Below are 14,213 nucleotides of genomic sequence, written 5' to 3' on the forward strand. Positions count from 1 at the left end.
TGTCAACAACACTGCCAAATATGAACGACAAAAAAAAAAAACAATTGTCAAGTCCAAATGAGGCTTATGACTACACGCTACACAGGACTTGATAGTCTAACAGCATAGGTACCAGTCATATTTGAACAGAAAACAAGAATAAACTTCTTTTTTTTTTTTTTTGCGCAAGGACATTGGTATTTTTTACTACAGTATACTGTAAAAAAAAAAAAGAAGTTAAACATGACTTGGGCAATTATGCTACGAAACAAACGGATATAAGAAATAACTATTCACGCTCATAATCCAACCAATGGAAAATTTTGAGTCCTCATTTGACCGTACACGCATGTGCCAGTCAATCGCAAGCCTCCACGCTCACGTTGACACATCTGGACAATTCCGAGGTTTCCATGAACCTAGCATGCATGTTTATGGAAAGTGGGAGGAAGTCAGACCTGACTGATCGCCAGTCAATCGCGGGGGCATATGCGGACAATCAACCATTCACGCATATGGAAAATCTGAGTCTTCAGTTAACCTAATGTGAGCGGAGCCGGAGCATCTGGAGAAAAAGCATGCACGGGGAGAACCCGCAAACTCCACACAGGAAGAGCTGAGATTCGAACCTTGCACCTCAGGCTGCAAGGCAGACGTGCTCGCCGCCGGGACACCGCGCTTGCCCTTCATTGAAACCTTGCAAAATAACCTTGCAACTCAATAGCCAACCAATGACCGTCTCACCTCATGGCAAGCCTTTGTTTTGACTTTGAAGTGAATATTTTCTGTTCCAATTATTACACAGCTTTCAAGTGTTATTCACGGCCTAGTGTTGATTTCTATCCCTGCAAGAAAAAGCAGACTTCAATTGAGAGTGAAAGTGAGTTATTAAAAGCAGATATGGCGAGAGGGAGGGAACGAGGGAGGGTCGGAGAGTTGCTGTTGTGAAAGATTGTGTTTATTTGTGTGCACTCAAGAGATGGACAATGTGAGTGTAGCAGCCCCAGTGTAACGCATTCATCACTTTGTGTGTACGCTTAAGAAAGGGAGAGAGAGAGAGAGAGTGTGGGGGGCGGTCAATCCGAGTTGGTCAGATGGTATTCCTGCTCATCTCGCTCTGCCAGTTAAGTCGAATCGCAGTCAGCCGGCGGCGCACGGCGGTGGTCTCTCTCTGGTGGGCTCCCACTATCACAGCATCGCTTCAGGTAAAGATGACCTCGCTTTCAATTACTTTGAACACATTAGTAATTGGGGATAAATTGACTGGGTGGTTCTTTCCCACCTGTTGTAGCGGTTTGGTCAAGTCGTTCATGTGGAAGGAATGGGGTGGTGCTGATCAAATCCTCACTTTTCAAACAATTTCCGAGTGAGAGAATGCAAGTTTAACGGGGACAAGCAAGAGTTTAAAGAGTAGGAAAACATAGAAGAGTGTCAATAAGGGCCCCTACTAATGCGGCTTTTAGAGCGGCTGCTGTCTTTCCGCAAAGTGACTCGCTTTTGAAGGGGAGCTTGTTCCAGGCCAGGTTCTGCCGAACATCCCGTTTTCAAACTTTTATTGGCTTCCATGTTGGGAGACCGACCGCTCCTGACCATTAAAAGAATTGACTCATACAAATCTAGTCACATAATTGTTAAATAAGGACGTTATTTAACTTTATGAGCACATCTACAGTAGCAGCAGAGCAATGACTGTAAAGCATTCCATATAAAATCTCAGTACTGTTATAGTCATCACAATGTAACTTTACAATGCATTCAGTGGTTTTTGCTATGTCTGCCTCCCAATTCTGAGGTTCTGGGTTCAATTTGCATGTTCTCCCAGTGCTTATGTGGATTTTCTCAGCTTCTCTGGCTTCCTCCCACATTCCCAAAAATATGCATGTTAAGATCATTTGGTCAGATCCAGATCCTTTCCATCAACTCAGTATTGCAATATTCTGCGTGCCCGTCGGAAGTTGTCAACTGTGTTTTAAAGGAATGCTGCAGCACTTTAAGAATCAAAAATATTTTTAAATGTGCTCTATGAATACACCTGGAATCGAAATTTGGATTCAATATTTACCCCCACTATTGTGGTTGTCGTTCCAAATGGTTAGGGACTTTGGTACTATATTCCGTGACTTTTCTAAGCCCTCTCGTGACTATCCCCCCCCCCCAAAAAAACAAAAAAAAAACGTGATGAGCAACACAGTAAGTGATTTTTTTGTAGAGACTTCTGAAAATTCTGAGACTCCCTCCAGGTCAGATGGTCAAAGTGAACACATTTTCATTGCTGGTTTTGTTATTATACACTTTTGAGGGTGGCAAAAAATATCAATATCGCCATGTATTGTATCGTTATCTTTCACGCCAGCATCAAATATTGTTGAAATGCATGTACGTCCCTTTACTTGGGATTTTAAAAAACATATACAGCTTTTCATTGAACAACGACATTATCCACAATGGCGATACCATTATTGGCAAAATGTCACATTATACTGTATCATTAATTTACTAGTTTTTCATTGGATAATACTGCTATCCATTAGCTGCCCCTTATTTAGACCATGACACATGCACACATACTTAAATAAAGAATGCAGAGAGTGCGTTGCTATTTAACTGGTTGTCATCATCACTGTGTGGATGGATCCCACTTGCTATCCGTCAAATTCCCTTGAGAGGATTATGGATGGAGACTTTGCACCCAACTTGAAACATCACAATCTGGACCGAGATGCTTTTTAAAAAAAAGTTAGTTGGCGATGATAGCCGTGAAGAGGAAGTCAATTAAATAGAAGGATTATTATTTTTGAACCAAAAAAAATACACAAATATTCAGAAGAAATCCAGAATATTAAGAGAAAATGCAAAGACATTAGAAAAACAGACACAAATATTATGAAAGTGCAAAAACAGATCAAAAATACAAAACAAATAGAAAAACACATAGATTGAAAATAAACAAATACAGTATTAGATGATAATTTAAATATTAGAAAGATTAAACAAAGACAAAAACAAAAAAACATTTTGGAAGAAAATACTAAAATATTGGATAAAAACTTCAAAGGTTTTATAAAATACAAAATATTAGACAGGAATTAGAAAAACAAAACAAATTACACACTAAAATACACAAATACAAGTGGAAATACAAACAATTACACAAAATACAAAAATATTAGTAATAGTACATTATTTTTAAAAAGTACACCCCAAAATAATTTGGGCAAAAAATACTGAGATGTTGAATTTTGTAAATATTGTATTATGCACCTCACACCATGTTTCACAGCACCACAAATTATCCAAAGACGGCCGTCAAGAGTAGGCCAACCTGATGATGGTTCGGTATAAATCATTAACTCCATCAAGCCCACATTACGCTTGGCTGTGTGTGTGTGGCCAGCTAGACTGGTGGCGGTGCATGGGGAGTGGGTGCTCAGTACAAGGATAACCTCACATATCTCTGTTGATGGGAAGCATGTTTTTCTTTTTTTATTTACTCACTCAAACCCGGGCTGTGATCTCAGTTTGACAGAGACTTCCCATGATCCCGGGAAGAAGTTGCTTTCAAATACAGTGGAAATAAAAAGTAGACACACCCGTTTAAATACCAGGTTTCTGAGATCTAAAAAAGAAGAAAAGGAAAAAAAATGACCGCAAGATAAATGTTGAACAAAGTGATTGTCAACTTGAGAAAATATAGAGAAAATATAGCACAACAGTGACATTACCGTGAACTGGACGCTCATCCAAAATTGATGAAAAGACAAGAAGAACACTTGTCAGGGAGGTGACTAAGAGGCTGACAGCAATATTGCAGGAATTTGGCAAAACAGAAGTCTCAAAGAAAAACAGCCAAGCCCAACTACATTTTGCAAAAAAAAAAAAAAAAAAGCAAGTAGGAAATTGTGTTATAGTGCAGTGACAGCAAGTTTGGACATTTTGGCCAGAATACCAAAGGGTATGTTTAGCCCAAACGTAACACCGCTCATCACCAAAAGAACACCATATTGAGTGTGACCATCCTGCTTTGAGGCTGTGAATTATGAACAGCTCCAAATACCTGGTAGTGTTAGCACAAAACTTCTAGGCTCCTGCGAGAGAAAAAAAACAAAATTGTGGGGAATGGTTGAATTTTTTTTTTTTCTCAAATTATTTATCTTGGTCTCATTTTTTTTTTTTTACATGAAAAAAACCTGGCATTTGAACAGGGGTGTGTAGACTTTTAATAACCACTGTACCTAAAAAATGTGAGCTGTCAATGCACATTCTTTAAAGGGGGGCCATTTCTTGTTTTAAGAAACATAAATAAATAAATAAACGACACCCCCCCCCCACACACACACACACACACACACACACACTCACACACCCCCAACATCCTGCTATTCCTAACAATTTGATTGTTCACAGTAAGCCTTGAATGACCTTTGCGCTTCTTCCCTGGAGGAGGATGCAGCTTCGGTCAAGATGTTTGCCTTCCTGTTTTGCGGTCACCCTGGGTTTATGGTGGCCATTCTGTAATGTGCCATCTCGCCATATCTACGCCGTTAAAAATCACCTGCTCCTGAGCACCGGGCTCCCGTCTGTCACACCTCGCTGTTTGCCTTCCTGCACTTCCCTCATGGAAAAACACTCCAAATTCTCATAAAATCCTAAACGGGGCACATGGCGTCGATTTTCTACATTATTTACATAGGCGGTTATCATAAATCCTCCAAGAAACCAGAGACTTCGATGAAAAAGCCTCAAAAGTGAAACTAATGTTCGGATACTTTATTAAGAACAACTGCAAGATACAACACAAAGTTCTGCCTTAAAAGGAAGTGAGAAGAGCGGAGACCTCGGCCGAGGCTGAATAATCTTAATTTGGATCACCACTTTCAATAGATAGCCACTTGAATTTTGGTATTGAAAAGTGTCCTCCAAGGAGTATACTCACCTAAATTTCCACACACCTTGGAAGAGGTAAGAAGGCTGATGTTGTTATCTCTCTCGCCATCATACTGAGAGCTGTTCCTAACATTTTGTTTCCCTCACCCCAAAGAAGGTAAAGATGAAACCGTATGAAAATTTCACATTAGCAAGACAGTATAGTGAGAAAAAAATAAATGGTCAGGGTTGACCAAGTATGACCACGATAAAAGAAACACATCAGGAAAACTACAAAGGTATGAGATTGAACAAAAAATAAAATAATGTATTGCATTTTTTTCATTATTACGACTAAATTTATAAAATAAGCAAATACTAATCAGTAGACAAAAATATATTGTACTGAACAAAAAATGGATACATTAAAAATACAATACATTTGTTTAAAAAATAAAGAAAGAAAAAAACAAACATTAAATAGTACAAAACTACTGTGCAGAAAATATTCCAAATATTAGGAATACATGAAAAATACATAATTGTTAGAAAAAAAATACCCAAATAGAAAAAAGAAATTAACAATTTAGACTCCCAAAAGAAATTCCTCAAAACTATTTTTATTAAAGATACACAATTATTAGAAAATGGAAAATATTACCCCAAAAATTCAAAAAATAATAAATTAGAACATACCGACATAGAAAAAAAAAATTTGATTATAAAATAATAAGAAAAAGACGCAACATTACAAAAATACTCAAATATTAGCTGAACATGAACAATTGGGCAAAATACCAAAATTTATAAATACACAATTGTTAGGCGAAAAACACAAAGGATAAAAAAAATATTGAAAAATGCACAAAAAAAAGACAATAAATAGACAATTATTTATACTTTATTGTATATGGCCCACGTGCCCAGATGCAGCTATACGGTTGAATATCACAGCAAGGGGGCTGTTCTAATCATTAAAGAAAGGAAAACAACAATGTACGGTACAAGTAAACAACAAGCAGTGACGTGCGATCACTGGGCACAGGAAAGCGTGCGAGATAGCCCATCAGTGTTGCCCTTGGCAGTGCCAAATCGTCCTCCGCGCGTAACAATCCCTACATCTGGAGCCGATACGCTTATTGTTCCTCACCAAAGTTGGTGGAACATTTGGAGAAGCGGAGAGATAAAATTCTTCAGCACGATGAAATGCTCCAGGATAGGCTTCATTCCTTTAAAGGTGATCTATTTGTGGGGGGGGGGGGGAGGGGTTGATGAGCAGTGACTTAAATTAATAGTTTTTGTATTTTGTCATTGTGTACATTTTTATTAATTTTTAAAAAGACGCAGCATCGACATAAACTCATTTTCTTAAAAGAAATACCTGATTATTTTTTTAACGACAATAAATACACTAGTCAAATATTTTTGATTATAGACAAGATTGTTCACATTTTAAAACTGATTTTAAAGACAATTAATGAGAATTTTCTCATGTAAAGGTAACTTTTTAAATAGACATGTCGCAGTTCATGAGAAAATGTTAATTGAAGTCAATCCGTTACAACTCATAAAATGTATTGGAATTAGTTTTACAATAATGCATGCATTCTTCAAATATTTTTTCTTAATCATAAGACATTTCATATTTTTTTTATTATTTGAAATTATAGAGCACTTGCTAGCGTGCACTGTACTATTTTAGATGAGATGAGCAAACTGAGTCATCATGACTCAAAATATTTGAATTACTTTTGCAATACTAAATATCATTAAAATATTTGTATTTTTTTCACTTTTCAAGAGAACTCATCAACACTTTAATTAGTTAATGAAATACATATGAATTTCTTTGCAATCATTAAAATATGAGCATATTTTGGATAATTCATGAGATATTTACTATTTAAAAATATTGAAAGAAAATTCATGAACACTTGTGAAAATTTATTAGAATATTGTTTTAAACAAGATGCCAATATGGCTGTGCCAACTAGAATAATAGGAAAGTGCACTTCATAAATTAATTCAATTAACTACTGACTTTCATGGATATTTTCTTTTGTTGTATGTTAACAAATATAGAAATTTAAAATAACGTTTGACTTGAGCGTGTCAATCACAACTTTGAAGTATTTTTACAATTTAAAATACATTGAAATGTTTCTGATTACTATTTAGATCTTACATACACACAGACGTGAAACACTTAAAAGACAATAACATTACTATAATCTCAGACACGTTGCCACTAAACTAGAATACTACCTTGAAGCAATACCGCCATCTTGTGGCAAAGCCAGCCCATCGTGATATGTCTCATAATGCCTACTTAAGCACTATAAAATAGCCTGCATAATTCAGATCACACACACACACACACACACACACACACACACACTGTACATTGTTTATTTCATGGCTTTTGAAAATGCTTTTCAAAATTCATTCTTGAGCTTTAATTTCCCATAATAGGTGACAAACACTCGCTTTGGACCTTTGCACCAGAACTAGAATGAGCTAAGTCAGCTTTGGTCATTTTTTAGGTTCAATATAGAAGGGAATAGAGATAATAAGGCAAATCTTTGAGATGAAAAAATATCCAGGTTTAGTTCCAATATTGACATACAGGGGGCAGGACATTATTGCACTGAGCACTTTTTTTTTCTGGCTTGGGAACCAGTGCAACTGCATGTTAGTATAAATTATTGTTATTTATCATAGTTCATGACACATTGATAGTTTTGACTGATGTTTGGACTTAGACCACTATTGCACTTAACTGTTAGCGGCAGCCATCGGACAGCAGTCATAAAACTTTACACCACTCTCCTGCAAAATTGCAAAAATGGAGTTAGCCCACTCTTGTTCTCATTGTTTTGTGCATGTTGCTACTATTCTTTTATCCCAACTAAATGAGGCCCACGTAGCCATTAAACATTTCGTCTTTCCTCCTCGTACAAAGGAAATGCTAGCCCTGAGGCCAAATTTCCATCACACGCAGGTTTGATTTTCTCACCGAGCAAAAAAAAAAAAAAAAAGTTTCCAGACAGCCGAATCCCTGCTGTCTTGTTTGTTTAGGTGCGCTCTGATTAGAAGTTCTCACGCTGGGGCACGACGTATCGAGGCGAGCTTTTTCAAGCGAGTCTTCCTTTACCTTCCGTGTTTTAATGGCGCGCTTAGCCGAGCTTGGAAGCTTTACACAGGCCGTAACGCACGGAGGGCTGAATGGAACCTAAAATCCCTAATGCTGCTCTTCCCCGGATATAAAAAAATTTAACATAAATCCTTGAATACCATCTGTTCACAAAAGCATACATTCAGTAACATAATCACATACATACTCATATATAAATACATTTCATCCCGATGAGCAAGCATTTGTTTTGAGTCTGTCTGTTACAAATTTTATTAGAATAATAACAAAATATAAATATAGAATATTTAGATTTTTTTGACATATTGTAAAGAAAATAAACTAGTATGTTCTAGTGTCAAATTGTATTTTCTTTCTGGAAGGTTTTTTTTGTAATATTTGCGTATTTTTCCTCGACTATTGTATTACTTACAACAAAAGTTGAAATGTTCGATTGCTAATCATTCATTCATCTTCCGTTCCGCTTCTCCTCACTAGGGTCGCGGGCGTGCTGGAGCCTATCCCAGCTATCTTCGGGCGAGAGGCGGGGTACACCCTGAACTGGTCGCCAGCCAATCGCAGGGCACATAGAAACAAACAACCATTCACACCTACGGGCAATTTAGAGTCTTCAGTTGACCAACCCTGCATGTTTTTTGGGGGAAACTGGAGTGAAAACCCACACGGGCACGGGGAGAACATCCCAACTCCACACAGGCGGGGCCGGGATTTGAACCCCGGTCCTCAGAACTGTGAGCCGGATGTGCTAACCAGTCGTTCACCGTGCCGCCATTAATAATCAGATGTTTCTAAGTATATATACTGTAAGAAAAGTGATTTAGCATTCTAGTGTAAATTACAATACTATTTTTTTTTAAACAAATCCAATATGCCATAAACTAGAATAAAAAGAAATACCATGTTTTAGTTTAAATTTACAATATTATTTTTGACATATTTGCAAAAATGCATACGGTGCATACTTTTTTTTTTTTTTGTCTAGAATTTGTGCCGGCACGGTTCTGGGGACAGGGGTTCAAATCCCGGGCTCGCCTGTGTGGAGTTTGCATGTTCTCCCCGTGCCCAGGTGGGTTTTCTCCGGCCACTCCGGTTTCCTTCCACATCCCAAAAACATGCGTGGTCGGTTAATTGACAACTCTAAATTGTCCGTAGGTGTGAATGTGAGTGCGAATGGTTGTTTGTTTATATGTGCCCTGCGATTGGCTGGCGACCAGTTCTGGGTGTACCCCGCCTCCCGCCCAAAGATAGCTGGGATAGGCTCCAGCAGCCCACGACCCCAGTGAGGATAAGCGGTAAAGAAAATGGATGGATGGATAGAATTTGTGTAATGTTTCTAATATTTGTACATTTTTTGTGTCATCATTTTGTACTAAGAGAAATTAACAAAATTAAAAGATAATTTACATATCGTTTATCTCCATCTTTTGACTCATTAGAACAATTCCAACTTCAAGTCTCACATTTGGCATTTCAACAATTTATTTAATTCCACGGCATTCTGCTCTTAAGCTTCCATGCACAATTTCGACCGAAATTGCATTCTCTAGTTATTAATAATGTCCTCCTTCTGGGGGGTTAGGGTCCACCCAGATGGACGGAATGTCACCGTTCATTAGCCGAGAGACTATTAAATGAGGAGTCGGGACGTTGAACATCTGAGTAACGATGTTCCTGAGAAGCATTTTTGAAATATAAAGGGGTGACATCTGTTTTTTCATGGAGTCCTTTTAGCGAGGCAGCATAAAGTGTAAGGATGCTTTTAATGTGCGGATCTGTAATGAGCTTGTGTGTAGGGGTGAGCGCGTTTGTGTGGATTTAACGTTTATGGGCCGTGCTGGTGCCAGAGGTGGCAATAGTACTCACACTCAAAATAGTTTCCCCTCTTTTATTAACTTGCATAGTGCTAATACTGAGGAGGAGAAGAAAAAGAAACGCCTGGACACGCTTTCAAAATAATGTGTTCCCTTAGGTTTGCTAACTTTGTGAACTGAATAACAAAATATGTTAAATTAACTCATGATAACAACTAAACAATACAATTTACCTGTTCCTTTTTTTTTCAGATTAGACAGAATTTTTTAATGCTGGTGGTTTTTACATTAACATCAAACAATTCTCCTCAATAAGAGGATGGATGGGGAATATCTTGCCTCTCCAAATCCAAATCACATTTATTTTTTGTGTTTTTTTTTTTTTTATTATTATTATTTATTTAATTGTTTTTACATTGTGTTGTCATCAGCAGAGGTTGAAAAAAGTAACCAACCTATTTTGAAAAACTATAGGGAGTAAAAGTAAAAAGTCATCAGAAAAATAAATACTCAAGTAATGGGCAGATACCAGAAAAATCTACTCAAATCGATATATTTAAAATGTATATATATTTGTAATTAAGAGGTGCTGAGGTAAAATGGGTAAAAATGTTGTTTAAAAAAAAAACACCTTTTATAATAAGTGTATGACAAATGCTCCCGTACGTGAACGAAAATTCTCATAAAAACAAATTCGGACAAAAAAAATGTATGTATAAAATAAAACTCCATTTTGTTATTCAGTAAACACTTATAGAAATACATATTAGCTGATTTTTTTTAAATTATCAAAATATTCGTAAATGATGCAAAATGATTAAACAAAAAACCCCATTATTAGGAAAAAAAAAAACATACAACATTTTGGTGAACAGAAACAGATACCTGATAAATCTAATTTAAATCCCCACTCAACCAATTAGTAGAGCACATTAAGAAAAACAAAAGATTACAGATGCCAGCTAAACAGTTTGGTACAGCATCCTTGTAAAGAAACTATTTGATGATTTATAACATGTTTGGATATTGTATAACTCAAACAAAAGTATACTCTTGCACCAGACACAGATGAGATGTAGTCATTACGGTAACAGTAATATTTCAAATTTTCTGCAATGAAATGAAATAAGGCGGCACGGTGGCCGACTGGTTAGAGCGTCTGCCTCACACTTCTGAGGACCTGTGTTCAATCCCAGGCCCCGCCTGTGTGGAGTTTGCATGTTCTCCCCGTGCCTGCGTGGGTTTTCTCCGGGCACTCCGGTTTCCTCCCACATCCCAAAAACATGCGTGCTAGGTTAATTGCAGACTCTAAATTGCCCGTAGGTGTAAATGTGAGAGTGAATGGTTGTTTGTTTGTATGTGCCCTGCGATTGGCTGGCAACCACTTCAGGGTGTATCCCGCCTCCAACTTTAAACTAATGATTTTTGCTCTAACTGAAGGCATGCAAATGTTTTCGTATCGCTTGTTAACGAGTTAAGTAAATATATTGTTACTTACCACCAATGATGAAGACAAAAGCTTTTGCAGTCTTTTGACGTTTTTCTTCTTCTTGCGTTTCCTTTATAGGACTGTCTGAGGCCCTCTCGCCCAGCGCCCATTTAACAGTCCCAGGTTTTGGCAGTGGGGGGGGGGGGGAAGTGAAAAATGGAGGGGGCGACGAAGGGGATCAACCTGACATGTGGCATGTCCGGAAACCATGATATCATCTTCACTTTGGTGCCCATCGTCTACAGCTGCAATTTTGTCATCGGCATCGTGGGTAACAGCATGGTGGTGGCGGTCATCTACTGCTACATGAAGCTCAAGACGGTGGCCAACATATTTGTGCTCAACCTGGCCGTGTCCGACCTCACCTTCCTCATCACGTTGCCCATGTGGGCCACGTTCACCGCCACGGGCTACCACTGGCCCTTTGGGGCCTTCCTGTGCAAGACCAGCGCGGGGCTAGCCATCTTCAACCTGTACACCAGTACTTTCTTCCTCACCGCGCTCAGCATCGACCGCTACCTGGCCATCGTGCACCCGGTACGCTCGCGGTGCTTTCGCACTGTGGCGTACGCCCGCATCACCTGCGTGGTGGTCTGGCTGGTGGCCTTCGTCCTCAGCGTGCCCACGGCGTTGACGCGGGACGTGCACAACATCGCAAACTCCAACAACACCTTGTGTGGCGTCCTGCACCCGACCGGCGAGAAGCGCGTGAGGCTGAAGGGTCTCCTCCTGGCTATCAGCCTCATGAAGAGCCTGATGGGGTTCCTGGTGCCCTTCGTCATCACCATCACATGTTACTGCCTGATCGGGCGGGCTCTGGTGGGCGCCAGGCACATCCAGAAGAGCTCGAGGTCCCGCGACGATGAGGTTCTGCACATGCTCGCCGCTGCCGTCCTGGCTTTCTTCCTGTGCTGGATGCCTCACCAGGTGTTCCACTTCCTGCAGGTTCTCACCCAACTCATGCTGGTTGAGAACTGTGCCATGGTGGAAATCATCGACACCGCCATGCCCTTCACCATCTGCCTGGCTTACCTGAACAGTTGCGTCAACCCCATCGTCTACGGCTTTGTGGGACGCAATTTCCGCAAGAACTGCAAGCGTCTGCTGCGCTGCTCGCCCGCCGGACCCCCGGGGGCACACCCGAGCATCAGCTCCAAGATGAGCGCCCTGTCCTTCCGGGCCTCCGAGGCTCTGAGCCTGACGGCCCAGAAGAGCAAGTCTTCATCTGAAGCGAAGTAACGGCGGGAACGGGATCACTCTTGATTACAGTGGGCAAAAGAAGACATTCCATGGTTGGAAAACCCCAACACTCCAAGCACTGAAGCACGCAAAGGCTGTCTTGATGTCCCATAGCATGCTTGTCAATCCGTCACAAGGAATATCTAGAAAAAATACATGTCACTTAATATAACGGTGATGCCTTCTTTGCTTCAGCGTGGTACACACACCGACAATCGGGCCGCATTTGAGCATATTTCCTCCCTTGCGATCAAAGTTAACAAGGACCCGATTATCAGATGAAAGATTCTCATGTTGTGTGCATTAAGAGTGATTTTCCCTCCCCAATCTGCTCAGAAAACAGTTGCAGCCCACAATCGCAAATGTTGAACCTGTTCAATATTTACGATCACAAATCGTGTCTGTGGTCAACAGAGTTCAGACGATCCACCGGCTCCAGATTGTGTCGTGAAACGTTAAGCAGGTTACACGCATACCGACAATCAGGCCAGATTTTAGCATTTTCCCTCTGTTGTGATCAAAGTAAGCAAGGGCCTGATTAGAGGGATGTGTTACAAGTAAACTTTCCACACCGATCTGCTTGGAAAATGTTTAGGGTCGACAATTGCAATTCCTGATGTGTGTGGTCAACACCGAGTTCGGCTGAGGCATGGACTCTGTGACTGTGGCATGAAAAGGTAATGATACGTTTGTTTGTTTTATTGTCCCATTATCAGACCTCAACAGAAAAGATTCTTCTGTGCGATATCAATATTTATAATTGCAAATCCTGATGAAAAGAAACCATAGCCAATCAGGACTGGACCTGAAGCACACGATGTTGCCTGACTCAAATAGAGGAGCAACTGGTTGTGTTGAGTGTTTGTACAACTTATCTCACAAATCATGAATCCTGGAAGTGATCATTAAACTTTTACGTCATCCTCAGCTCAGATTAAACAGCATTGACAAAAGCATTTGGTCATTTAGCGTCAGCCATCTTTCTAATGCAGATTGGGGCCCATTTGGGTGAATTCCCTTGCAGGATTTTGTCAACGTTAGAGCACTCAAATTCATCCAAAGTGGCTGCTTCAAGGCAAAATGGTGTACTTCCTGTCCAATTACGGGCACAAGTCCTTGAGTCTTTTTTGTGTGCCCTGTCATGATAGAAATGTCCACCCGGTTTCATGTCGAACAGTGAAACTGGTGACGGGGGCTCTCATTTTCACATATTTTAAAGGAGTTAAATATCGATGTGCGTGTACGCTGCTTTAGCCAAGTGTTTGCATATAGCACAGGCTGTTGAGCCATAAAGACGTGGCGCAGTCATTTTTCTGGTGAAACGTTTCGTGTGCTCTGCAGCTCCTTCGCCAGTCGAAGCGGGGGGAAGAAAAAAATAAATAAATACAAAATTAAAAAGTAGTTTTGTGACGCGGGAAAAGTGACGTAAAAGTACTGTACGGCATAAAAATACAGAGAATGCTATATGGTAATTGGACTGTCCAATATGCTCCTTGTGCAAATGTCAAAAAAATGTCAATACTTGGTGGTAACATAAGAAAAATGGGTGGTTGTCTTTGTGGTATTTAAATATGTTGATATATTGTTTTCTACTGTCTATGTGTACAGTTGTGAATATGTGAGAATATGAATAAAATACAACACAGTGGACATTATTCAGTTTTACTCCTTTCCTAGG

General features: G+C 39.6%; 1 protein-coding gene across 1 annotated transcript; it reads left to right on the top strand.

Moving 5' to 3' along the window:
* Nucleotides 1-958: 958 nt before the first annotated feature.
* Nucleotides 959-14,192, top strand: agtr1b (angiotensin II receptor, type 1b). The gene is made up of 2 exons (XM_061666117.1): nt 959-1,184; nt 11,375-14,192. The coding sequence occupies exon 2, from the start codon at nt 11,453-11,455 to the stop codon at nt 12,533-12,535; it is 1,083 nt and encodes a 360-aa protein (XP_061522101.1). The 5' UTR covers nt 959-1,184; nt 11,375-11,452; the 3' UTR covers nt 12,536-14,192.
* Nucleotides 14,193-14,213: the final 21 nt, after the last annotated feature.

This window comes from Phycodurus eques, chromosome 21 (genome assembly GCF_024500275.1).
Source record: "Phycodurus eques isolate BA_2022a chromosome 21, UOR_Pequ_1.1, whole genome shotgun sequence".
Lineage (NCBI taxonomy): Eukaryota > Metazoa > Chordata > Actinopteri > Syngnathiformes > Syngnathidae > Phycodurus > Phycodurus eques.